General features: G+C 33.0%; 2 protein-coding genes across 2 annotated transcripts; both read left to right on the top strand.

Moving 5' to 3' along the window:
* The first annotated feature begins 7,400 nt into the window (after positions 1 to 7,400).
* LOC125811542 (uncharacterized) lies at positions 7,401 to 21,569 on the top strand. The gene is made up of 15 exons (XM_049491047.1): positions 7,401 to 7,567; positions 9,486 to 9,659; positions 10,750 to 10,801; positions 10,908 to 11,015; positions 11,540 to 11,624; positions 12,224 to 12,278; positions 12,392 to 12,784; positions 14,198 to 14,257; positions 15,748 to 15,846; positions 15,924 to 16,034; positions 16,372 to 16,443; positions 16,633 to 16,749; positions 18,759 to 18,908; positions 19,825 to 19,925; positions 21,124 to 21,569. The coding sequence occupies exons 1-15, from the start codon at positions 7,505 to 7,507 to the stop codon at positions 21,452 to 21,454; spliced, it is 1,971 nt and encodes a 656-aa protein (XP_049347004.1). The 5' UTR covers positions 7,401 to 7,504; the 3' UTR covers positions 21,455 to 21,569.
* Positions 21,570 to 22,230: 661 nt separating this feature from the next.
* Positions 22,231 to 26,016, top strand: LOC125811801 (thylakoid lumenal 16.5 kDa protein, chloroplastic). Its single transcript, XM_049491344.1, has 4 exons — positions 22,231 to 22,608; positions 23,958 to 24,097; positions 24,173 to 24,245; positions 25,693 to 26,016. Exons 1-4 carry the CDS (start codon positions 22,272 to 22,274, stop codon positions 25,800 to 25,802), a joined length of 660 nt encoding a protein of 219 aa, XP_049347301.1. The 5' UTR covers positions 22,231 to 22,271; the 3' UTR covers positions 25,803 to 26,016.
* The last annotated feature ends 383 nt before the right edge of the window (positions 26,017 to 26,399 follow it).

Raw genomic sequence — 26,399 nt, 5'->3', positions numbered from 1 at the left:
TTATTGCTCTATTGGACAAAAAACCCAACACATATATATATATTCATTTATTCGTCCTTTCTCAAAATGTACTACTACTCTGACTTATGGACCCTAGCTGGTACTTAATTACTACGCGCCATGTGCTTTTGTACTCTCTTTTTTTATCTGTTTTTTTACAAAGTGTGGTCCTTACTTAGATGTTTACTACACGCGCTCTTTTTGCAACTTTTTAAATAGAGTCATCCGATAAAGTGGGGTCCATTAAAATTTTATTTGACAAGTTCTTTCTTATTTTGGTCTCTCACATTTTCTAACACAGTACCTTTAGCCTTTTGAGTGTTTTTGTACTTAAAATATTACTCTTAATATTATCCCTTCCCTCAATTTTATATTTTAATTTGACACAGAGTTTAAGAAACAAAAAAAATTAAAATTTATGATCTAAAACAAGTGATAAATATTTATGTAGCTATAAATATTTTAAAGTTAAATTGTATCATTCTATTTTATATATACATATATATTATTTTACTACATATACGTAGTAAAGTGGTAATAGTAATATTTTTCTTTACTATTTAGTATTTTCTTTGTATTAAATTTATTTCTCTAATATCATTCTTTCTGTTAATTATAAATTTAAAAAATTGTATTATTTACTATTTAGTATTTTCTTTGTATTAAATTTATTTCTCTAATATTATTTTTTCTGTTGATTATAAATTTAAAATAATGTATAAATAATACTAGAAATGATAATTAACAATATAAATATTTAAAAGCTATGTAAAAGAAAATTCGATTGACTCTTGACACTCTATTGGTCTACAAAAAAAATGAGTTAGATGACAAACATATATTATTCGAAATTGACGTAAAAAGTACTAAAAATCACAATAATTAACAATTTTAAAAAAAGTACATATAAAAGAATCACTTGACTTCAAAAAATCTATCAATGCCACATAAATTGAGGCATGAGAAGTAACATATATTATTTGAAAATTATGTTAAGTAGATACTATAAATTACAAAAATTAACAATTTAATATGTTTAAAAAACATGAAAAGGTTAATTTTTGAAATCCTATAGATGCCACATAAATTGAAACAAAGAGACTAATAAAACAAGTATAAATTACAATAATTAACAACTTAAAATATTTTTAAAATCATATAAAAAATTCGATAACTTCTCAAGTTACATGATATAACATAAATTAAGACACAAAAATTAACATATATTGGGCCTCGTGTAACAAAATATTGACTCTTGAAAAATCTACTGCTTGTTCATTACTAATGTTTAAAAATAGTATTACAAATTATCGACACTCAAAATTCTATTAATGTCACATAAATTAGGATAGAAGAAATAACATTTATTTTTTAAAGTTTATATAAAAAGTACTATAATTATTGTAATTATTGAATTCAAATATTGAAAAATCATATAAAAAATGATTAACTCTCTAAATTCTATTGTGCCACATACATTAAGATAAAACAAGAAACATATGTTATTTATAAAAATGATGTTAAAAGCACAATAGTACTATAAGTCACAATAATTAACAACTTAATTTTAAAAAAATAATATATACAACAATTAACTGCCTTTTCAAATTTCATTTGCATCACATTAATTGACCATTAATTCTGCATTTTTTTCCTTTTAATTTTGTCTTACATTTCTTTTTTAGCCTATTCTATATTTGAAAATTACAGTAATAATACTTTAAATCACAATAATTAATAAGTTAAAATATTTAAAATTAATATAAAAAAATCATTTGACTTCCAAAATTCTATGTGTGACACATAAAATGGGTTAGAGGAAATGACATATATTATTTGACAATGACGTAAAAAGTATATAAATCACAATAAATTAATAACTTCGAAATTTAAAAGACATAAACAAAATTGGCTAACTTTTGAAATTATATCAATACCACATAAATTGGGACATGAGAAGTAAAAAAAATTATTTAAAAATTACGTAAAAGGTACTACAAATTACAATAATTAACAATTTAAAATATTTAAAAGACATAAAAATGATTAATCTTTGAAATTATATATATGCCACATAAATTGGGAGAACGAAATAATATATATTACTTCAAAATCGCTTAAAAAATTATAAATCACAGTAATTAATAACTTAAAATATTTTTAAAAATCATACAAAAATTTGAATAACTTCTCAACGTTTCAACATGCTTGCTTGTAGCCAGGGGTAGTTTGACAATTTAAAGTTTTCTTTTTTTAAAATTTGTCTTTTATTTGTTTTTGGAATAACACTTTTGAAGTACTACTGATGAAGTTATTCAGGCTAATAGGTTTGTTGTTTCAGGTTTGGATGATGGATGATAGACACACGTGATAAATGTATTCATCTTTCTAGGGGCAAAATGTAGACAAACACATTGTTTGTGCTCCTTTTATTTTGTGTGAATTTCAAAGTTAAATCTCACTTAGATGTATACAAATGGTGGTGATGGGGTTACTGGTTCTTACCTATGAAGTATGCTCATGAAGCTATGGTTGCAATAAATTTTATGGGAAGAATTGGGCACGTGTAATTTTGAAGATTGTTGCCTTATTTTAAAAAGAATGCCTATTACGTAAAAGATACTACAAATTACAATAATTAACAATTTAAAATATTTAAAAGACATAAAATGATTAATCTTTGAAATTATATCTATGCCGCATAAATTGGGAGAACGAAATAATATATATTACTTCAAAATCACTTAAAAAATTATAAATCATAGTAATTAATAACTTAAAATATTTTTAAAAATCATATAAAATTTTGAATAACTTCTCAACGTTTCAACATGCCTGCTTGTAGCCAGGGGTAGTTTGGCAATTTAAAGTTTTCTTTTTTTAAAATTTGTCTTTTATTTGTTTTTGGAATAACACTTTTGAAGTACTACTGATGAAGTTATTCAGGCTAATAGGTTTGTTGTCTCAGGTTTGGATGATGGATGATAGACACAAGTGATAAATGTATTCATCTTTCTAGGGGCAAAATGTAGACAAACACATTGTTTGTGCTCCTTTTATTTTGTGTGAATTTCAAAGTTAAATCTCACTTAGATGTATACAAATGGTGGTGATGGGGTTACTGGTTCTTACCTATGAAGTATGCTCATGAAGTTATGGTTGCAATAAATTTTATGGGAGGAGTTGGGCACGTGTAATTTTGAAGATTGTTCCCTTATGTTAAGAAGAATGCCTATGATTTTATGTTCTCAGTGATTTTAGACATTTATTATAGCAAACAAACAAGGAACTAAAAGTCAAGTCCTGGCCGAATGACAACACCATTGCTGGTGCAAAATATTAGTATTACTTGGCCTAAAATGTTGGGCTCGTGCTTAGCACGGGCGACACTAATCTAGTATACTTACAAGTAACAACAACTTCAACATTTTTAGTAGTACTTTTTTTCAATATTAAGTAGTAAAAATCTTGGGAACATGTGTGCAGAATGTCAGTAAAAGTGTCTAGAAAAGAAGTTTCTAAAAAGTTTCATTTATTTTATTTAATTTATTTTTTATATGTGTACTTGCAAACTTTAACGAATTTTATCTAATTTATTTTTTCACACAAATAAGACACACTAATTATACTAAATTTTTCTCACACAAAGAGCGGAGACTGCGGCGCCAAATGAGCCTTGCCTTGAGCCTTCATTAGGAGACACTCCTCTTGGTTTTGTTAACCCCTTTTATGCACCTTTCTAAACCCCGTGTATGATATTTATATTGAAATTCGATTAAATTAAATTTATATAAAAATTTCATCTCAAGATCTTTAAATAAGATTGAATCTTGAAAAACTGAGTTTTCGAGCAAAATCATTCACAACTGAAACTTAAAGGAAAATCATAAATTTCTCATCTAAACGATATCCTCCAAACTTATATGCATAATTGAGTCATGAAATTTTCTTGTTACTATACCATAACTCTTATTGATATGTACACTACCATTCTTCCAATAATACTTAAAACTTTATGTATAGTTAGAGTAAATATATAATGTCTATTTACATAGTAAGTACACTAATTTATATAGAATTGTCTTTCATTCCCCTACTAATCCAAGTTGGAATTAGTGAAACCAAGATTTTCAGTCCTCAATTCTATCAATTCAGATTTAAATTGATTGCTACTAACTAAATATAATATGGATTTGTTCCCTTCCATTTTTTTAATTTTTTTTTAACTTTTCTTTTTATAAAGTGATTTTTGATAGTCTAAAATCAAAAGCCAACCACCCCACATCACTTTTTTTTTTTTTGGTTTCGAAAATATCACTATCTTTAATTTATTTTTCATGATTTGGGGAGATTATGTAGGCGTGCCACTAACCAAACAGACAGCCCCACGCCTTAAAAACTAAATTTAATTAGTTTCAATTTTAATTTTAAACATCAGATCCTAGGACACTCTATTTGTTTATTAACTATAATAATAAAAAATACATATACTATACACTTTAATTTCTTGAGGGGAGGGACTCTATATATAAGGAGGAAATAAAAAATGAAAAAGTTTTATAAAGTTTTCCCCACTGTGGAGGTTTTTTTCATAGTTTTACAAATTTACCATATCGAATAACTTTATCGATTAAAATTTAAACGAACATTCTTTTTACTAAGTCATTTATTCTTTGCTAGAATTAATTATTATCATTATGTGAATTTAATTACACGTAAAATATTAGGTGTTTAATTATGTTATCTCCTTAGGATTATAAGTTTATAACTCATATTAGGTGTTTATGTTATCTTCGTAGGATTATAATTCAAATTAAATTAAAAATAACTAGTTGAATGTGTATATAACTTGCTAAGAGGCGTGTGAAAAATGAAGAAACTCTTTAAAATTCATGATAATTCACGAGAATTTTGTGAACACCAATAATTTAGGTATGAAATTCGCATAATAGTGATAGTTTAGATATTTTCTTAAGCTATTCATTCAATTTTTTCCACTTGTACTACCACTTGAATTTTTTGGAGAAACTTGTGAAGCGTAATGTTCACATAACACTGTCATATTCCATTAAGGGGTATTTTAATATGAGTTCAAGGACATTTGTGAACACTTATAATAGTTTAGGTAAAATATGAAACTTATAAAATAGTGAGTTTAGAAGATTTTTAACCTATTTACTCATTAAAATGCTAACATATATATTGCTTATCGTACGTAGTAATAAGTGCCTTTTGTGCTTTTGATTAAAAAGGTTGGAAAATGGTCACCTATGTTTTTGGTTTCTTAATTTTATGCTTCACCCGTAAGATTGTTTGAGTTAGTGCAACATGTGATATTTCATAAAGTATTGCTATCACAAATTCACAACGTACTTATCTTGTGTGTTTATATCTTCTATATATATGGTTTGTAAATTATTACTTAAGAACATGTTTATATATCTTTCCGATGTTTTAAAAAAAGTTATATTTCTTTTAGATATATATTGGCATGGTGGGGATGGCTTAGTCCATTAAAATAGGAGCAAAAGCAAAACATACTTTGCTTATAACTTGTAAAGTTTGAGTCAAACAATCAATTGATTTACTTTACAAAAGAATAATTTTATTGACCATACAAACCCATGCTTTGTTTTTTTTCTTGCTACACCTCTTAATAACTATGTATTATTTTTAGGGGTCTGAGAAAGATATGTTTTATAACCCTTTTCTATTTTGTCACATTAAGAGTTGACTAAAAAATATGGTTGAAAGGGAATGATGACATTCATAGTTTCAACTAATTCAAATTAATTATTTAGACTCGACCGAAAGACACGTATATTGTATACAATCGTAAGTGATTTACGGTCAATATCAATAGTTTAGCAACTCTAACAAAGTTTGGCATGTTGTTCGAACTTGAATACAAGAGGAGGATATTTTGATAAGTTAATAACCATCAATATTACGATGAATCATCATAAGATAAAATATATTGTTGCGTGTAACACACGTGCTTATCTATGCACGTAGACCATGACTCCTAATTTTTATGTTGTTGTATTGTCGTCAATTGTTTATAAATATTAATGCTTTAGTCAGTGATAGAGCTATAAGGTGTAATTAAAGGATTCAGATAATTATACTGTAAATACAATTTCTTGACTTTTATATAAATATCTCTTTATTTTTTGAATCACCTTACTGAAAATCCTGATTTCGCCACAAACCTTAGTTATCTTACCTACATAGACAAAGCTAATATTATTTAAATGGGAAGTCAACATATATTCTCAATTCCTAGAAACATTTCATGGTACAATTTTTAAAGCATTGTAATAATAAGGGGTCAAAAGAGTAGTTGGAAAATTTGAAGTTAGATGATTTTGTGGTTAATGATGAGTATGTTTCAATCTTGAATAGCAACTAAGCCAAAGTCACTTGTCAACTTGTGTAGACAAGAAAAAGACATTTTTATGCCCACAAACTTGAGTTGCTGCAGAAATGTGGGCTTGTTTACCTCCTAGAATAGAACAAAAGATTGCAACTCTCTAGAGAGGTTTTCAATATATAATTGATCTTCACACTTTCTTAAAATTTATGAAATAGATATGAGCTTGTAATTTTATTATATAATATTGAACACGTAAAGTCTTAATCTTAGATTCACTTCTGAACTGTTCTCCATTTTTTCAGTCATGTTTAATTTGCCAACATAATTGCACTTCATTGATAATATTGCCAATCGAAAATGTCAATGGTAATCCGTTGCTAATGGATCAATTTAGATTGTTCGTAAATTTGTTGGCAATTCCACCTTTTTTGTAGCAGAAATATTTTCTATTGTCAATTTGATCTGTTTCAAGCATTCTTTGAGCAAATTAAAGTTAGCATTAAAATATAAATTAAAGATATAACTTAATCATTAAGTATCCTATCTTAATCGTGCAACTATTTTAGATGTTAATCAATAAGCACCCTATCTTAATCGTGCAAATATTTCGTCATTCTAATTTAAAGAACTAAAAAAAAAATGAATTCTCAATTGCTATTTATTAGCTATTTAATAACTATCTTTACAATCCTGTAACGTTATACTTCACTTATTTAGAAAAATTCACTCAATTTTATCAAATTTAATAGTAAATACAAGATAATTTATGCAACGATAAATATGATTGAATAGTAAATTTAAGATATATATTTTGTATAGGAAAATATAAATAAAAAGAATATCTATCTTTTTTTGTTATTAAAAAAAATCCTCTCATAAAATAAAATAGTTAATCTTAAAAACAAAATTATTTTATTTTTTAGTATTGAGGTGAAGTACATTATCTGAATTTTTCTTTTTTCTTTTTTAGAAAAAAATAATAAAAATATATAATGAGAATTTTTTTTCTTTTTCTTTCTCACGCAAAAACCGTCAGCTATTCCTTCGTCTCTAAGAGAAGCTTTCTACTTCACCCCCCAAACCCAAACACACACCGCCCCAACAATTGCTTCCCTTAATTTTCCGGCGATGCATGAAATTGACGTTCACGATCTCTCCGACGACGCTGATTATGCTGCCTCTGTTCAGCAAGTAAGCAATCACAATTCACATTTCGCAAAATCATGTTTATCTCATCGCTTTATTCGAATCCTTAATTTGCAATTTGCAATGTTTAATTACGTTTGTGTGCATTGATTGATTCTATGTTTAGATAAAAAAAATTAGATTAATTGCCGAATTTGTTGTTGAGGATTTGAGGTGAACTGTGTATAAGTGCTGATTATGAAATTCAAATCGTAAATTAGTACTCTACAATGTTTATTGAAGTTTGTGTGTATTGATTGATTTTATGTTGAGCATGTTTTTGATTAATCGCCGAATTCAGATAAAATTGATTAAACTGTGTGCAAGTGCTGATTATTATTGTGTGTGTTTATCTCATAGTTATATTCAAATAGTAAATTAGTACTTTACAATGTTTATTTACGTTTGTGTGCATTGAGTGATTTTATGTTGAGCATTTCTTTGATTAATCGCTGAATTTTTTTGCGGTTAAAATTGATCATTGAGGGCTTGAGGTGAACTGTGATTAAGTGCTGATTATTACTGTGTATGTTCATGTCATTGTTATATTCAAATTGTAAATTAGTACTCCCATATTACATGGCATCCTTTGACTTGATACGGTGCTTAAGAAAAAAAGGAAACTTTTGGTCTAAAACAATCCTTAGATATTTGTGTGATTGAGAATCATTTCATTAAGGGTAAAGGGGGAATTTCCTAGTTTAATTGTTTCTAATCATAGTAAGGTGACAATCTTTTTGAGATGGACTAAAAAGGAAAGAGTGTCACATAAAATGGGACAAAGGGAGTACTTTATAATGTTTTTTTATGTTTGCGTGCATTGAGTGATTTTATGTTGGCCATTTTTTTGATTTATCGCTGACTCTTTTTTTTGTGTGGTTTTTTTGAGGTTAAAATTGATTATTGAGGGCTTGAGGTGAACTGTGTTTAACTGCTGATTATTACTGTGTATTCGGAGAAGATGAATTTGTGCATATGCTGTGTAATTTGCCGCATTTTATTTTGACAATTTAGCAGACCGCCTATAGTATTAGGATCCCTTGGTCATTGCGGTTTGATTATTTGTTGCCACCAATTAAGCAGTCCTCTTTAGCATTACTATACCTTCCTTATTACTTGAGGTGAACTGCGTTTAACTGGTGATTATTACTGTTTATTCGGAGAAGTCAAAATTGAGCATATGCTTTGTAATTTGCCTAATATTATTATGACAATTAAGCAGATCATCTATAGTATTACTGTCCCTTAGTCATTGTGGATTGATTATATGTCAGAACCAATTAAGCAGACTATGCCTTCCTTAGTGATTGTGGTTTAGCTATTTGTCAGCACCCAATTAAGCTGGCCGTTCATAGCATTACTATATGTTCCTTCATCAATTCAGTTTGGTTAATTGTCAGCATTGGGTTAGGTTCCCCGTGTTTAAGAGCCTTGGCCAAAATAACCAAGGAATTCTATTAGTAACTGCCCATGGATCCTTTGAACAAACTATCTATTTAATAGATTTCATAGAGTTCCTAATGACTATCGGTAGAACCTATCCCATGTTATATCGTGCGATCTGTACCTACCATCTTTTTTAAAGATAAATATCAATAACGCAGTTCATCCAGTGTAAACTCAATTTGAATCACAGAGCTCTGAAAGTCATACCTGAAATGTCTATTTTGTGCTTGCTTATTTTCTTTTCCATTTACTTTTTAATTAAGAAATGAAGGAGAAAAAACAAGATTCTCTATGGCAGAATCTCATAATTATCATGTGCAACTATTTTATGTCTAGCATGACCATTTGATGACATGTAGAGGGGAAGCAGGTTTTTTGTTTGATATATTAGTTAATATGAAATGATTCTTGTCAAAATTTCTTTTAATATGAAATGACGTATTGAATTTGGTTTCTCATCTGTGGGGATGTGCATTAGGGTTCGGCGAGCATGAATAGGAGCAATAGCAGTAAGCAGGGTTCATCAGGTGAACAGGAAGGCGCTGAAATAGTGTATGTGAAAGATAATGTGGCAATTCATCCAACTCAGTATGCCTCAGAGAGGATTAGTGGTCGACTAAAACTGATCAAGCAAGGAGGTTCTTTGTTTATGGTACACATCTAGTTTATGCTCGTATCGCGAATTAAAATCTCAAATCACTGATTACAGACGACGAGGATCATTTTCCTTTCTCTACTATGCGCATCTGAAGCTTTCCTATTGCAAAAGTTTCAAGCTTTCTGAAAATTATTTGGTCTAGAGAGAGAGAGAAGAACATGGATAATATTAGTGTTAATTATGGATTATTTTATGAAGTACGTTGTTATGTGGTATACCTTGACTAAGGTGAAATTATACTTCCAAATTATCAACGCTTTGACAAAGCGACAAAGTACCCCATTTCCTTTCCTTTTCATTTCCATTCATTCTTCTTATTTATTCTTCTTGTTCTTCTTTTCCCAATGGATGACAACAGAGAGGTGCAAGGGGAGAACACTAACTTTTCTCTTTTGCTTTTATTTTGGTTTTAGTTATTTCCTCTTGCCTGGTTAAATTTTTGAATGATGAAGGTTTTTATGGTCCAAGATGTGGTGATTTTGGAGGGAGAATAGGTTCACAACTGGCTCAACTCTTATTTTAGGTGAATGTACTGGTTGATGCTTGATAGTTTGGAAAGAGAAACCAAGTTTCACTCTTGGTGCATAACCTTAGGTGGTTATGTGAATGTTTTCAAGTCATGGTTAATGTCCCACAAACTGAATGGAGGTGATCCATATTCAGTCCTAAATAATATGTAGATGGAATTGAGACAGTTCTTAAATGGTCAAATTTCCATTGTTATAGAGTTATGTTTCCTTCTTCTTTGTTTGTTGTGTATAAGGATGTAAAGAAATGGGTTCGTTAAAATATTGATAAATAGAAGTACTTTGTTTGTGGGGTGGGGTGGGGGTGGGGGGAGCGTTGATCCTTCCCCACAAGTGAAGGATGGAATGAAAATACATTACCTGATAAGAAAATTTTGATGCAATTACAAAGCGAAATGTGCATACTTCAATTTAAGAAGAGGTTTACAACTTTGCTGTCACATAAAACAAGGAGAAGGAGAGGGGATGGGGGGTGGAGTATTACTAACATTTGCAGAACTTATTAAATCTTTCGCTCTACCCTGTTATTTTGGAATTAAATTGGTTTTGTGTGACAGACTTGGATTCCATATAAAGGACAAAGCTCGAGTGCAAGGTTGTCTGAAAAAGGTTGGGGTCAATTATATTTGTAAAATAACAGAGGAAAGAGTAGCTCTGTGCAGCGATTTTCCATTGGCTGTTGTGTAATGGTTATCCTTTCTACATCTTGGTGCAGATAAGAGTCTTTACACTATACGAGCAGTTCCATTCTCGGATGTTAGATCAATTCGACGACACACTCCTACCCTGGGGTGGCAATATGTTATTGTAGTTCTGTCATCAGGTATTTTATGGGGCTGTATTTCACTAGTGATTCTGTTTCATCTTAGTAAATGAGAAATGCTGTTTTTATAGAATGTGGAGCACACAACAAATTCATTTTAGTGGTTGGCATGTATGAAATATCAATTTGAATTAAGTTAATCATTTTCTGTTGTTCTGAATGTATTTTACTCTCTTTGAAGATCCTCTCTAATCATCATTGTTTTAGAATAGCTTAATTGGTGGTTCTTGTTTCAGAAAAATGCTATGATATCATCATGAATCCTGTCTCGTTCCGTGTAGTTTGGCATGTTTTACTACCCAACATTCCCCCTGAGGGAATCATGATGATTGAACTCGATTCTTCTTAGAATTTAATAATGCTTATGTATGTTTTCTTGATGGATAGATTCTTGTATGCTACCTACCTTATGATATTTCCCCTTAAGAGTTTTAGCGGATTCTTTATTGTTCTGTTATCATCATATTGTCAGTTTGTTGAATGCCATTGTTGCATATTGAGTTTACTTCCATCCACACTTGCAGGACTAGCATTTCCTCCGCTTTATTTCTACAATGGTGGTGTCCGGGAGTTTCTTGCAACAATTAAGCAGCATGCTTATCTTGTGAGGTGAACTTATTTGTTCTCTTATGCATTGTCTTCGTCATTGTCATGACTAGGCAATTCAACTAATAAACCGAATTCATCTCTTCCTTTTTCTTTTTTTGGGCAGAGTTCGTAAGATGAGAGTAGAAAAGTAAAACTAGATAGTCTGCTAATGAATGATACTGATATCAGTAAAAAATCAAAAGCTATGTCGTATGAAAGATCTAATAAGTTGCTCCTTTCTTTTGGTGGATGAGAGAGAGTTTCGAAAAAAATATAAGGATGCAGTACATGGAAGGTTAAGGTCATTTCCAAATGCTAGAGTGTGGTGTTACCTCTGGTTGACATTCAATGGTAATCCAGCTGAATTGCAGGACACCAACTATGAATTCTTTTCAGTTTTTTAAAGTAGCTGAACTACAGGTATACCAACTGCGAATTCGTTCCAGGTTTAACTGGTGGTAGCCTGTCAAAAAGTATATCTTATCATACTACTAGAAATTTGGGATCTCAATGTTTTCTCGTTCCAATATCTCTTGTTGCAATGAACTAGTAGTGGGAGAGATACCTTGATTTTAGGCTGACAGCCTTTCCATTCTTACTGGTGAGTTGTATTTTTCCAGGTCAGCCGATGATGCTAATGTATTTCTTGTCAACGACTTTCAAGATCCACTCCAGGTGTGACCAGTTTGATCTATCATTTGTTTAACCAGTTAAACAGCTTTTCTGAGGAGCTTCATCATGATTCATGAATCCTCACTTTCGCTCATGCATTAATTTGCTTCTTACAGAGAACTCTCTCCTCCTTGGAACTTCCTAGGGCTGTTTCTGTAACTAACAGTCCATCATCCGCTGCTGCACCTAGTGAATCCCCATCTAGCTGGATGGATGGGGAAACTTTTGATAGAAATTCTGCACTTGCTCAACAAAATGCCAGGCAAAGACAAAAACATAATGATCCTGCTCGAGATTTGTCAATTCAAGTACTAGAGAAATTTTCTCTTGTGACTAGATTTGCTCGTGAAACGACATCACAACTTTTTGGTGAAGCTCAGGGAGATGGTTTTATCACTAATGACAGGAGGAAGCATGACGGAAAAACACATGATTATCCTCGCATTGCCGAATCTAATGATGCTCAGAAGCTTCCTGAGGATGTTCCGGTGCCTGCGGATCCCTTGGAGGTGAGAAACTTGCATATAATTAACCTTTGTTCCTGCATTTAATCAGACGGTTGGTCATGTTGTACACTTACATTAGTAGTCTGGGGTTTCCAGAAGCCTTTTTCATTTTTTGTAGCTGTGTATATCAGTGTAGGGATTATTATGGGACTTAAGAACCTTAGAACTCCTACTATATACATTAATTCAATTTTTTAGTATTGGAGTGAAACAGGGCCATATGGACCATACTGCGCAAAGAGGAGTCATATGTTCGTCGGCCAATTAGTTTGGCATGTGGCTTAGTGCATTCATAGTGTTGGTGCTTTTGTTGATTTTCCTAAAAGGTTATCCTTTTCTCAAAATGGTAAAATCTGGTCATACTCATGATTTAATTATAAGAAAATCAGTTTGCCTTGTATTATGAGTCGACATGACTATTAAATGTACTTCCCAGAAATAATTAGACATCAAGGTATGAGAAAGATGAAACATTTAATAATGAAATGATGCTACTTCACCCCTTATTTATCAGGAAAAAAAGAGAGTTCAATTTCAGCCCATTGACTTTCATGTTTACCTTGAGCGATATGACATCCTTCAAAATTGACTTCAACTTTTTTCCTAACCGAACCACAATGATGAATTCAATCTCCTTTCTTGATGTTTTGGAATGCAAGTTTAGCCCAACTCCAGGTCAGATAGAGAAGGACAAAGTATTTGATATGTTTTTTACTGATTAAAAATATATAAGATGTACCCCTCGGGGTGACCCAGTGGTTTGGGCTTGGGACTTCCATGTTGGAGGTCTCAAGTTCGAAACCCCTTGCCAGCGAAAGCAAGGGGTTTGCCTTCTGGGTCGAGCTCGTCGCACCGGGCTTGCCTAGTGCGGGTTACCTCTCCTATGTGGTTTGCGAGCTATTGCATAGGAGCGGGGGTTTTACCCTGTGCGCACCCAAAGGGTAGCGGCTGCGGGTTTCCCTTGTCATCAAAAAAAAAAATATATAAGATGTGCTTCTCCTTCAGCAGCGTGCCCTAGTCACAAACAACTAGTCCATTATGCTTGAGTATTGTTTTTCAAATTATATTTTCTTGCCTAAGATCCTTACAAAAATAAAAATAACAGTTTATTGCCTAAGCTACCAACAATATGAACATATCTAGCAAGGGTGGTGATTCAGAGTAGCTCACTTAGTGAGCTGTCCAAATTTTCATCAGGTAGGTGGGGGTTGATTTCCCCAGGATTAATTCCCCCCCCCCGACCCCCCACATTTCCCCTCCTCTTCATCCCTATGTAAAACAGCTCTAGCAAGGGTGGCTTGAGTTAATTTCAAGATTCATTTTCTCCTTTTTTTAAGTTTATCAACAAGTTACAATTGCATTTAGTCCTCTTTTTTTTTCTTTTTTTTTAAATCTATGCCAGTGTTTCTTCTGCAGTTTGACAAACTGTCACTAGTATGGGGAAAGCCACGGCAACCCCCCTTGGGAACAGAAGAGGTAGAGGACTATTTTTTTGTCTACTTTTCAGTTTGCACTTATTAAATGCTAATACAACGGCTGCTAGGCCCAAGAATATTTTTCAACATTCATTTCATGTCTATCTCATTTTGTTCTAATTGCTATATGATCACTTGCCTTGAAGCAACTAAAATCATTGAGTTTTAAGCAGACTGTTGCACACAGTGTTAACACTTAACTGTGTCATAGATTCTCAATTTTTTTATCGGAGTATGCAAATGTCCAGATTCGTGACACAGATCCCAGGGTGATCAATTTTTCCACTTGCACATCTCTGTTTTGTAACCATTGTTTTAGAAGGGATTCCTATTGGTCTAGAAGTAGAATTAGTAAACTACCTCATCTCTGTATTTTTTCTATTTTATCATGTAGAAACTTCTTTGCTTAAGAAAAGAAATTCTCTCTGTGAAGTTCAAGTCAATTATGTCGTTTGGATTCCCATGAATTCTTCATTGAAGGCGTGATATAGCTAAACTGATTATTGGTGCTTCTTCCAGGGAATGTGTTTCAGAAATAGAATGTTACAGCGCTAAACATCAGACCAATTTATGAGTAGCTGATCAGTGTTGGGCCACTGTGTCACTAATTATAAAAAGGGGGGGCCGGGGGGGTGTTGCGTCTCTAAGCTAAATAAATCATATAGTGACTCACTTTGGAATTCACTCCTATGACATTGAATGACATTGGTTTAAACTAAGCTATATTAGAAGTTAGAACATTGAACTAGTTTTGAGATAGACGACCTCTTGCAAGATTGCATCTATATAAAATTTTGTGGAGGTAATGTTGTCCATGTTCAAAGTTAGTCTCTTAAACACTTTTAATTAGTAAATTTGTTGCAATTTAGAACGTTCTCAAATATTTTGGGAGAACCTATGTGTTTTTAGATTTATGGTCCATTGAAATGCAAAATGCAAAAAATATATTGGTTCTTGTGATTTTCTTTTGAGATCGTTTTTTTTGCTTTTTTTCACTTCCAATAATTTTATGTGTTTATGTGCGTGTGTATACTATTTGCACAACAAATCTTTCCAAGAAAGACAGTTTGCCTAACTGTTAGTTTTGCATCTATAAGTTAGAAGAAAATTTATGATGTCTAATAAATAGTCATTCAGTGAGTGTACTTATTTGTCTGAGATCAGTTGTCTATCAAAATTAGAAAGTCAAGTTTATATGATCTATGCACATATTTGTGTTCAATGGGGCAGATATATGTCCTAATGCAATTTTAATTTCTATCTTAATGTGTATTATTTTCTTAGCATGATTGTTCTAAGTTCTAACAATGGTTAATCCAGAGGCAAGGTTTACCTCGTCATTGTCAATTACTGCACATCTGGTGTATCTTCGACGACATCTATATTTTTAATTTTTTGCATGGATTTTAACAAATTGTAGGTTTTTTTATTTTTGCCTATTGTTGTGATTACATTCACGACTAAGTTCCAAATGTTTTGCTCCTTATGCAGTGGTCTGCTTTCCTGGACTCTGAAGGGAGAATCACAGACTCAGAAACAGTGAGAAAGAGAATATTTTATGGTGGAGTCGAACCAGATCTACGTAAAGAGGTTTGTCCTTGTAAATATCCACCCCGCTCTGCATCTGTGTCTCTGAGCATGAATATACTTATGTGTCCTTGTGGCAGGTGTGGCGATTTCTGTTGGGATACCATTCATATGATTCAACTTATGCAGAGAGGGAATACCTTGTGTCCGTCAAAAAGTCAGAATACGAAACGATAAAAAACCAATGGAAGGTTTGTCATATTCTCAGCTTGGGCAGGGTCGGTTGAAAAGTAAAATGTTTCTGATTCTTCATTTACTCAATCTTTCTAGGTGTTTTCCTTCAATTAGCAAAATGTTTTCACTTGTAACAGCGGTAATTTAATTTTAGATCAGTTAAGGTGTGCTATAAGATCCTTTTCTTTCCAACTTCTGTTTTGATGCTCTTGTAATTTTGATGTTTCATTTGGGAAGTATATCCCTATGTTTTCCTTTTGTCCAGAAGGCTCCCATGACAAGAAGATATCTCTGAGATAATTTTGTGTTAAAAGTGTAATTTTAATTCTAATGTTTATCGACGTCTCTCTACAGAGCATCTCTAAGGAGCAGGCAAAAAGATTTACAAAATTCCGAGAGAGGAGAGGCCTCATTGAAAAAGATGTGGTATGTGTCAAATTTGTCCATTTCGCGGGCCTATAAATTATTTTGTTTGAGAACCAAGATGCACATTTACATCCTTGCAATTCACAACCAGTGATACTATTATTTGGTTATTAATATGTTTATAATAAGGGAAAAAACTGATATTTTTGTTCTTCTTCTTCCCTTGTTCTTTCTTATTTGATATGTAAGGTGAGGACTGATCGGTCAATTTCATTCTATGAAGAGGATGACAGCCCAAACATTAAATGTTTGCGCGATATACTGCTGACATACTCATTCTACAACTTTGATTTGGGTTACTGTCAGGTAACTTCTTTCTTTAAGCTTAACATGTGTGCTTCTTCGCTGATCAATATGTTCATGCTGTATTACAAACAATTTGATCATATGTGACATCTCTGCTACATATGTGTTTTTGAATTTCTGGCATTCTTATTCTTCTCTCTGTTGCTACCCATTTCTTTTTCCTTTTTCCTTTTTCCTTTCCTCTTTGATCAGTTTGTGGTCAACATAGGATTACTTGAGCTTGAACATTTGACTCTTTGACAGTTGCACCCAGTCCAAGATTGATGTTAATTTTGTCCAGTCATCATCAGTAGATATCTGGGAGAATAACTTGGTGAAAAAATGAAAAAAAAAAAAAACTAAACTAGAAAGTTTTAATTTCTTTCCCTATTCTATTCTAAGTCTGAGAATTCTGCATTAAGCTGGAGAATGTTCGCTCTGTCAGAAGATTTTCAAAATTAAAATTTCTCCTTAAGATTGCTTTAAGTTAAAAAATTATAAGCTTTTGGCATGATGAAGCAACAAGAATATGTCCTTTTGCATGTATATTTCTTACCATTATCAAATTTCATTAGACTTACTTTCTTTGCAACTGTTTTATTGATCATTGGAAGACACTGTCGTTCAGATTCTATGTAATTTATGTTACATGTCCTATCTGATATTACCAAGCCTATCTTATTCATTGTCATTTGATTTTATCATCTTTCCCAAAAAAGGCTTAAGTCATCTGATGCCCCTTAAAGTTGTCCGCATAATTCACTTAGATACCTCAACTAAGGCTTGTACCTATTGATCACCTCTACAATTCTGAATTTGATCCATTTGAACATTTTTTGCCTAGGTGGCACATTGCTTGTGATTCACACCCTTTAGGCGCATGAAAGGTTTTAAAATGTGCGTTTTTTTTTGGAAAAAATATATTATTTCTTCTTCATCTTCTTTGGCATCCCTTCCTCCATCACACCGTCAGTTTGCCGCCGCCACTACACACCCTTTTTCTTCCTCTTATTTTCTCCGGATACTTAAGTTCTTTTACCTCCATTGTTGTTATATTTTTGGCCCCGTTGTCATCCATATTAGGATTGGCTGCACCACCATTCCACCATTATCACCGTTATTTTCATCATGTTTAATTTGTAAAGGGCTTTAAGTTTTGAGTCTGTCTCTTTGCTGTTAATTTAGAAATTTGGTGTTATATTTTTATTTATTATTTGTTTTGCTCAAATTTTTATTGAAGTTTTTTTATTTGTCTTGAATGTGTTGTTTTGTCTTTAAATTGATGTATATTGGCAGAATGTAAGGATGTTCTTCATCCAAAAAAGTTAATCGGTTATGAAACACAAAAAAAATCGAAATAACTCCATTTTTTCCGACAATGGCAATTGGAACTTATTAATTTTCCGGCGAGATTTTTTTCCCCATCTTTCTCTACCTAAAACGAGACGAAGAATAGGCTGATGGAAAGGAAGATTTGTCGTGTTGGAGATGGCACTGTATAGGGAGAGGGAGGGTCGCCATTAACGGGGTGGTATTGTAGAGGGAAATGCGAGTTTTGGGCTTCAGTGGATAGCAGGGGAAGTGGGGTGGTTTAAGTTCAAGTTTTTTTCATTTTTTTTTACTTTAAAATAATTTCCTTTTTCTTTACTTTTAATATAATGTTTAAATAATTTTTTGGATTAAAAAATTACACATGTCAGCGCGAGTGTATTTCACACATTTTCTACTTTTGGCTTATTCTCAAAAAATGTTCAAATAGTTCAAATTCAGAATGGTAGAGGTGTTCAATAGGTACAAGCCTTAGTTGAGGTGTCTAAGTGAATTATGCGGACAACTTTAAGGGGCCACTGATGACTTAAGCCAAAAAAAACAGTTCATTGGTGTGATATGATCATTGTACCACTCTCTATCCTATTATGGAAGCCCTTTTTGCTCAAATATTCTCTGTGCAACTTAATACCTCATCTTTTTTTTCATGGTTTCTCGCTGATTGGTAAATGAAAATTTGTTTCTCTCGAATTAAATTGCAGGGTATGAGCGATCTCCTTTCACCAATATTGTTTGTTATGGGAGATGAATCAGAAACATTTTGGTGCTTTGTGGCGTTGATGGAACGACTTGGACCAAACTTTAACCGTGACCAAAATGGAATGCACTCTCAGCTTTTTGCATTATCAAAGGTTCTCTCCCTCATCCCTTCTCTCTCCTCCTCTCTGCTCTCTTGTTGCTAGTCCCTTAAGGTTCTAGCATTAGCATTTACCTCCCAGTGAACCCCAGACAGATTGTACACAACACTTAACCAGAGATCTATTCCAAGGGGACAGAAGAGAGTGATCTGTATTGTTCTGTCTTCTTTCCTCGTGTCTGGAATAATTTGTTTTGAAGAGTAAACCCAAATAGGAGTTGTTGGCATGTGTTTATGTCCCAAGCATATCTAAGAAAGCCATAGAGTTAAATAAAGTGCTGATAATTCCTAGGTAATAGGATTTGACCGTCTCTTTGGTGTTACCCCTCCACTTTGAGTATGCTCCGTTCTTAGTTGTAAAATAGCACGTGCCTTTCAAAATTGAGTTCTATTGAAATAAAGAATTATTGAGTTTTGGTTGTGAAATGGAGGATTAGTTTGATTGATTTTTACCTGCTCTAAGAAGGCGTAACTATTGTTGATACACATCCATTGTATTTATGATATATATGTCTGCCTGTTTATCTGGATCTTGTAGCAAATGATTGTCAGCGAGTGAATAGTCCCATGCCATCACCAGTTCTTTCTTGTTCCCATTCCTTCCAATGCTTTCCAGTTATATTATGTACTTCCTCCATCCCAATTTATGAGGCACTGTTTGACTTGACCCGAAGTTGAGAAACAAAGAAAGATGTTTGAGACTTATGGTCTAAAACAAACCTAAGATTTTTGTGTGGCTATAAAATCATCTCAATGAGAACTGCAGACATTCTTTATGGGGACAAATTAAAAATGGAATTGTGCCCACATAAATGGAGATAGAGGGAGTACTTGTGTAGTATATTTTACATTTTGGGCTGATAAATGTTTGCTTTCCTACAAAAAATGATGTTCATACTATGTTTGTGCAGTTGGTGGAGTTGTTGGACATCCCTCTGCATAATTACTTCGAACAGAAGGACTGCTTGAATTATTTCTTCTGCTTCCGATGGGTTCTTATTCAATTCAAAAGGCAAGCAGTAGTAATCCTAAAAAAATAAAATTAAATCCTATTAGCCATCCGCTATATGATTTACTTCGGTATATAAGAGTATGCTCTGGTTTCTTCTTTAACACAAACTCATAGCATTGATCATCTGTTAAATTATGCTGATGTGAGAAGTTAGATTCAAAGGCCCATTTCAGATTTCGATAGACTTGCTATTAGTTCTGGTTTTGTACATATTTCTCATTACCATTTTCTATGACCTTGTGACATTTTGAGATTTCAAAAGGCAAGTTACAGACACACTGTTTTCATCATTTTATTTTCCTTTTGCTTGGATCTGTACTTACCATTTTCAAAAGAATCTTATAATTTTGTAGTGTTCCATTTGATAAAGTAGAAATCAGAAAGAACTTCAGCTTCTCTTTCAAGTTGTTTGTCCCATTTCTTCCTGCCTCTTTCTTTCAATGTGCAACACTACTTACTGTAGTTCCCTTTGTCTTACTATGTTTATCAATTCAGCCTTAGACAGTTTGTTGGCTCTAGGACCTGAAGTAAAATATTTTTCTTTCCCCATCTTGTTCACCTGAATGCACTTCTGATACCTTGAATCCTGCAAATCCATGTTCTATATGTCCAGAGACCACTAGAGCTTATTTGTTTCTTGTCTGCGTCCTGCATTCTAATATGAGTAGTGCACATTCATAAAGCTAAATGCATGAAGGGAACATATTGTCATGTTTCTTCTTTAGAAAAAAATTATATGTTGGTTGTGAATTTACTACTATCTTGTGCTTTACATGAAATATTCTCAATTGACAAAGTGAATCACAAACAGGCAGGTGTTAAACCAAATAAACTTTTTACAACCCAGGTCAGCAGGGGGACATGGTTTCCTGTTCCCTATGTGCATTGAGATTTGTGCATCCTTTACCCAAATAGCACCCTTCTCCATGGGGAGAAAGAAAGATGAATTATGTAAATTTGTTTACTTGCTTACCCACCATAGTGAACCGTGCTGGGAGACACCATCATTAAGTCACTATTTTGGTTCTTCTGGTTTCTCAATGCAGTTCTTTTTTCTCAAATCTTGTACTGCTTTCATTACTGTCAGCCTTCGGTTGTCACTAGATATATGCTTCAATTCTCAGCTCCAGTTTGCTCCTTCAATTCATGTTTCCGTATTTGTTTAGTAGTTTATTTATTTATACCTTGTCTCTTGTAGGGAGTTTGAATTTGAACAAACTATACGATTGTGGGAGGTATTATGGACACATTATGGGAGTGAGCACCTTCAACTGTATGTCTGTGTCGCAATTCTGAAAAGGCATCGCAGCAAAATAATAGGAGAGGGGATGGATTTCGACACACTACTGAAATTTATCAACGAGCTGAGTGGTCATATTGACCTAGATGCTATCCTCAGGGATGCAGAGGCTCTGTGTATATGTGCCGGTGAAAATGGTGAATCCTGCATCCCTCCTGGAACTCCACCTTCATTACCAGTTGATGACACTTCAATGTATTACCAACAAGATGATGATGATGTACTATAATTGCGTCTTATGGTGTAAAGTTTCTTAGTTCAATAAATGACCTTCACAATCAGTGATATTTTTTTCATATGCATATACTGAATTCGTGTAAAGAGAATGAAATAGATTTGTTTTATCAGCAATCTCCGTCACATCAGTTTTGAGACCATGTTTCTGGTCGTTGTCTTGTAATGCTTCAGCATATATTCTTCGACTTCCCTTCTGAGTCTGAGTGATGGTTTAGAAATAGAATTGTTGAATCTTTGCATCGTTCAACGACTTCTTGTGAGTATCGTCTGCTTGCATACTCTATGTGGGAGTATCAGTATTTCACAGGAGGTGTCCGGCGTTCACGTTGGTTGAGGGAATGAGTTATCTTCTTATATAGTCTTTAAGCAATATGTCTCATGAACTAACTCTTCATATTGAGTTAGATCGATGTATACTATCTGGTGTTGCATTTGTTTCGTAACTTGCCACTTTGCTGTCTTACTTTCTTACAATTCCGTGTTGGATACATTTCTATTGAGCCAAAGCTCTATTAGAAACAACCTCTCTACCAGATTTGCGTACATCCTATTCTTTTTAGACTCCATTTGTGGGATTACACTGAGTATGTCATTATTATACAGTTCAACCCAATGCATCACCTACTGTATTTCAAGTTTGTTTCTTTGTATCTTTGCTGAAATGACCAGAATACCCTCAACATTTTAGTGACATGAGAATGTTTCTGATATGAGGGAAATCTTGTAATCTTATCCTCTATAGTCCAACTTGTCACAATGCCACCCTATTAACAGAAAAAAAAAGGTGGAAAAAGAAGGAAGGAAAAAAAATGGCAACTGTGTGTCTCTCAAATCCTAAATCTTTTCTTCCTTCTCTTCCATCATCTTCTTCTACTACTTCTTCTTCATTTTCTACTAGAAAACAAATAATTGTGTGCAAAGCAGAGAATAATGTATGTAATTTTAGTCCAATTATTAGCAAGAGAAGTCTATCAATTAGCCTTGCATCAAGTTTGTTGCTTTCTTTAACTGGAAATGGAACTTTTAATGCAAATGCTGCAATTTTAGAAGCTGATGAAGATGATGAGTTGATGGAAAAAGTGAAAAAGGACAGAAAGAAAAGGCTTGAAAGACAAGTCATTATCGGTTCCTCCTCGAAGGAAAAAGGTAAGAAGAAATTCTTGTCTTGTTTCTTGATAAATTCCCTAGTGGTGAAATCAAGAAAATCAACTGTATTTGTTTTGTTTTTGTTTTTCATCCGGTTTCTGGTATCCGTATTGGTATCGGTACAGACTAAATTCGAATTCGCATTGAGAAGTCCCGCATTGGGGCTATAGAGATTCCTGGCTAAAATCCGGGTTCACAATGAAAAGTCCCACTAAAACGCTCCCGAACAAAGGTTATCATAAACATGACTTGAACAGAGACCTCTTGTTAAGGATGAAGTATTTACCACTTCACTACGAACTGAATTATGGGTTGCCTTAATTTCTTTCTTGTTCTTAACTAAGATTCCATGAATTATTATGAGATAAATTTAGTGAAGCACCTCTTATTGTGTGGTTACGTTTTTATATGTGGAGTTGTACAATATGCCTAGAAAATACTACCCAATTTAGTGAATTAAGTACTATTAGGTACCATCGGTACCGGAGGCAGGATTTTCACTAAGAGATTCATCATTCATTATATACATTAAAAAAAAATGACCCTGTGTATCTAGTATGTTTTTCCATCAAAGGGGTTTGGACGAACTCCTTCCGCCCCTCTAGCTCCGTCCCTGGGTACTGTTATTTCGAAATTCTAATTCATTGCATTGCAGTGGGTAGTTTTGAGGGGTTGGCTGGTTTTGTTTGAAATTTTAATCCAATATTTGATAGTTTACCATATTAAGCTTTGTATTATAGTTGAACATTTGATTACCAAATTAAAAAGAACTATATTGTTGATTGACTTGTCTGTATTATTTGAAGCATGAAGGCTTGGATGAGTAATACTACAGTGTATAAAAAGGGCAGGCTGGTGCACAAGCATCCCGTGTTAGAAGGGTTCGAGAAAGGGCCGCACACAAGGAGTGTGATGTAAACAGTCTATCCTAATGCAATCATTAGTGCCTTCTTCCACAGTTCGAATGTGTGACCTATTGGTCTCATGGAGACAATTTTACTGTTACTCCATGTCCACGACCCCCTTCTATAATGTATATGGCAAAATAATTAGCACACCATTCTTGTATTAGCTAATCCATTTTATTAATCCTAGTAGCATGATTCCAAATATGACAAACCACTCTTATTAGTCAATTCCACGTTTTGATTAGATTTAACTTATATACATTGATAGCGTAAAAACAATTTACACTATCACCACAATTTCTCCTGTTGTTGCAAGTTACTTGTCTTGTTTTTCATGTTACTAATTCCACTTATTATGAACATTTAGTTACATATAATTACCTTATAGGCGACCTGATATCATGTTTAATAACTTTCATATTATCAAATTCAATGGTGAAGGATACTTGCAAGATTTGGTATACAAGCTCAGTAAAGTAGGCCAAGCTATAGAGAAGAATGATTTATCTGCAGCAAGTTCAGTTCTTGGCCAAAACACTGATGCAGATTGGGTACAGAAAGTTAATTCAGCACTCAACAAGGTAGTTTTTTTTCCTTTCAAGCACATTTTTTCTTTCACATTGTCTATGTGCACTGAATATTTCGCGTTGTTACAGTTTAGTGGTAGCGATGAGGAGAAGTCAGAGATCGATTCCTTCAATTCTTCGCTATCTTCTCTAGTTTCATCAGGTAATGTTTTCCTTGACACTCCAAAGATGACTATGGTTGCAACTTGTCTCATATTTAGCCTCCCTCTATCACAAACTAGAACTTTCTAGAGAAAAAGTAAACAAGAGTTTCAAGCTAGGTTTAAGATATGCCATTTGATGTAAAAAGAAACTCAACTTTCAACTATGTTGCTCAGACTCTCCAAAGATGTTGCTACATCTGCATCAGATCCTCCAAAAATGCATCACTTTTAGAGGATCCGACATGCACCTGTCCACATTTTTGCAGAGTTCAACCAACATAGGCTCTCAAGATTAGGTAAGTATACCATGTACTAAGACACAAGATCGAAGAAAGCACACATATCAAATTCCATAGGTTCGATAGAGTGGTGGCTGCTAAAGTTGCAGCCATTTGCAGGGCCGTCTTAACCCCTAGGCCACTAAAGCCATCGCTTGGGGCCCCATATATTTTTGGGGCCCCATTTTTTAAAATATAATTACTTATATATGTTATTTTTCTAAGAATAATAATTATATGTATTATGAATGTTATGATTTCTACTAAGGAAATTGCATATGAGATGAATATAAACCTAAATTTCGTAAGAAACAATTTAATGAAAATATGGATAACAAAATCACAAAAGTCCCTTGAAGAATCTTTTAGAGTTGATTACTTTATATATGTAGAGTAGATCAAACTATTTTTTCACTTCAAAATAGATTTGAACCAATTGAAGCATATGAAAATATTTTTTATTTTTTATTTAGTAGTAAAATATTGAGATCACTAGATGATGAGAATTTTAAAAAATATTGTCTTAACCTTGAATTTTCTTTAACACGTAATATTTATTGTGGTATTGATGATTTAGATTTATTTTTTGAATTAAAGTGTTAAGAGAAATAATACAAGTAGAAGATAGTGATCTAATGAAAATACTCAATCAAATAAAAAAACTTGATTCCTTTCCAAATACACATATTGCTTATAGAATAATGTTAACAAATCTGGTAACCGTTGCCTCAGCCGAAAGAAGTTTTTTCAAAATTAAAATTTATTAAATCTTCTTTAAGATCAACAATGTCTAAAGAGAGATTGAATGAGTTAGCTATATTATCATTTGAAAAGAAATTATTAAATCAAATTGATTATAACAGTACTTAATGACTTCGCATCTAAAATAGGTAGAAAAGTAGATTCTAAATAAAAATACATATGATGAAAAAAAATATTAGGGCCCCTCTCTTAAGTTTCGCTTTAGGCCCCTAATGTTGTTGAGTCGGCCCTGGCATTTGACCAGGAGGTCACTGGTTCGAGCTATGGTAACAGCCTCTTGCAAAAATAAAGGGTAAGGCTGCGTACAATAGACCCTTGTCAAAGCACATAGTGGGCGAGTCTTCACTTAACTCGGTTTGTCAAAGCAAAATTAACTAATTTTCTCTGTTTAATGTGTGTTATGCAGTTACTAAGAATGACATTGAAGGATCAAAAACAGCTTTTGTGGCATCAGCTAGTGCATTTGAGAAATGGACAACATTAACAGGGTTGATTGAAGAGCTAAAAGGGCTTTGAAGCAAAAAAAGAAATTAGCATATTATAAGAGAATATGGTCCAATATCAACATGTTTTCACCTTTAACTTTCTTTTACTGTTTGTGTAACCACAAAGTAATAATTCTTTTACATCGTCTTTTTTCCCTCTGTCAAATGAATCATTTGAGTTATACAATGTAATTTGAGTTCCAGTTGAAGCTGAATCTCTGAGCAAAATGACTGGATATTTGTTATCAGGTTTACTTTCTTTTGTGTGTACTAGACTTTGAAACGGAGCCAAAATGTGAAGTTAATGAGTTCTGATACAATTTTATATTCAACATTATTTAATCAACCTTCTAATACAATTACGGGGTCTAAGCAAAAAACTACTCGGGGAAGGGTAGGACTAGAAGGATCTATTGTAAGCAGTCTTACCCTACATTTCTACGAGAAGCTTTTCCCACAGCCAGAACATGACGTCTTGATCACAAAGCAACACCTTTACTAGTTACGCCAAGACTCTCCTTCAATTACTCAGATTGAGGATGGAAAATTGTATGACCTTGTACAAAGAGCACCTGAGCAATCATCAAACTAGTTTTGGATTGGGATAGTTGATTGATGGATGGATTAA

The sequence above is a fragment of the Solanum verrucosum genome, unplaced genomic scaffold, assembly GCF_900185275.1.
Source record: "Solanum verrucosum unplaced genomic scaffold, falcon-dt-bn FXZP01000238.1, whole genome shotgun sequence".
Classification (NCBI taxonomy): Eukaryota; Viridiplantae; Streptophyta; class Magnoliopsida; order Solanales; family Solanaceae; genus Solanum; species Solanum verrucosum.
The sequence above is the reverse complement of the archived record's forward strand: the minus strand, read 5'-3'. Positions and strand labels throughout refer to the sequence as shown.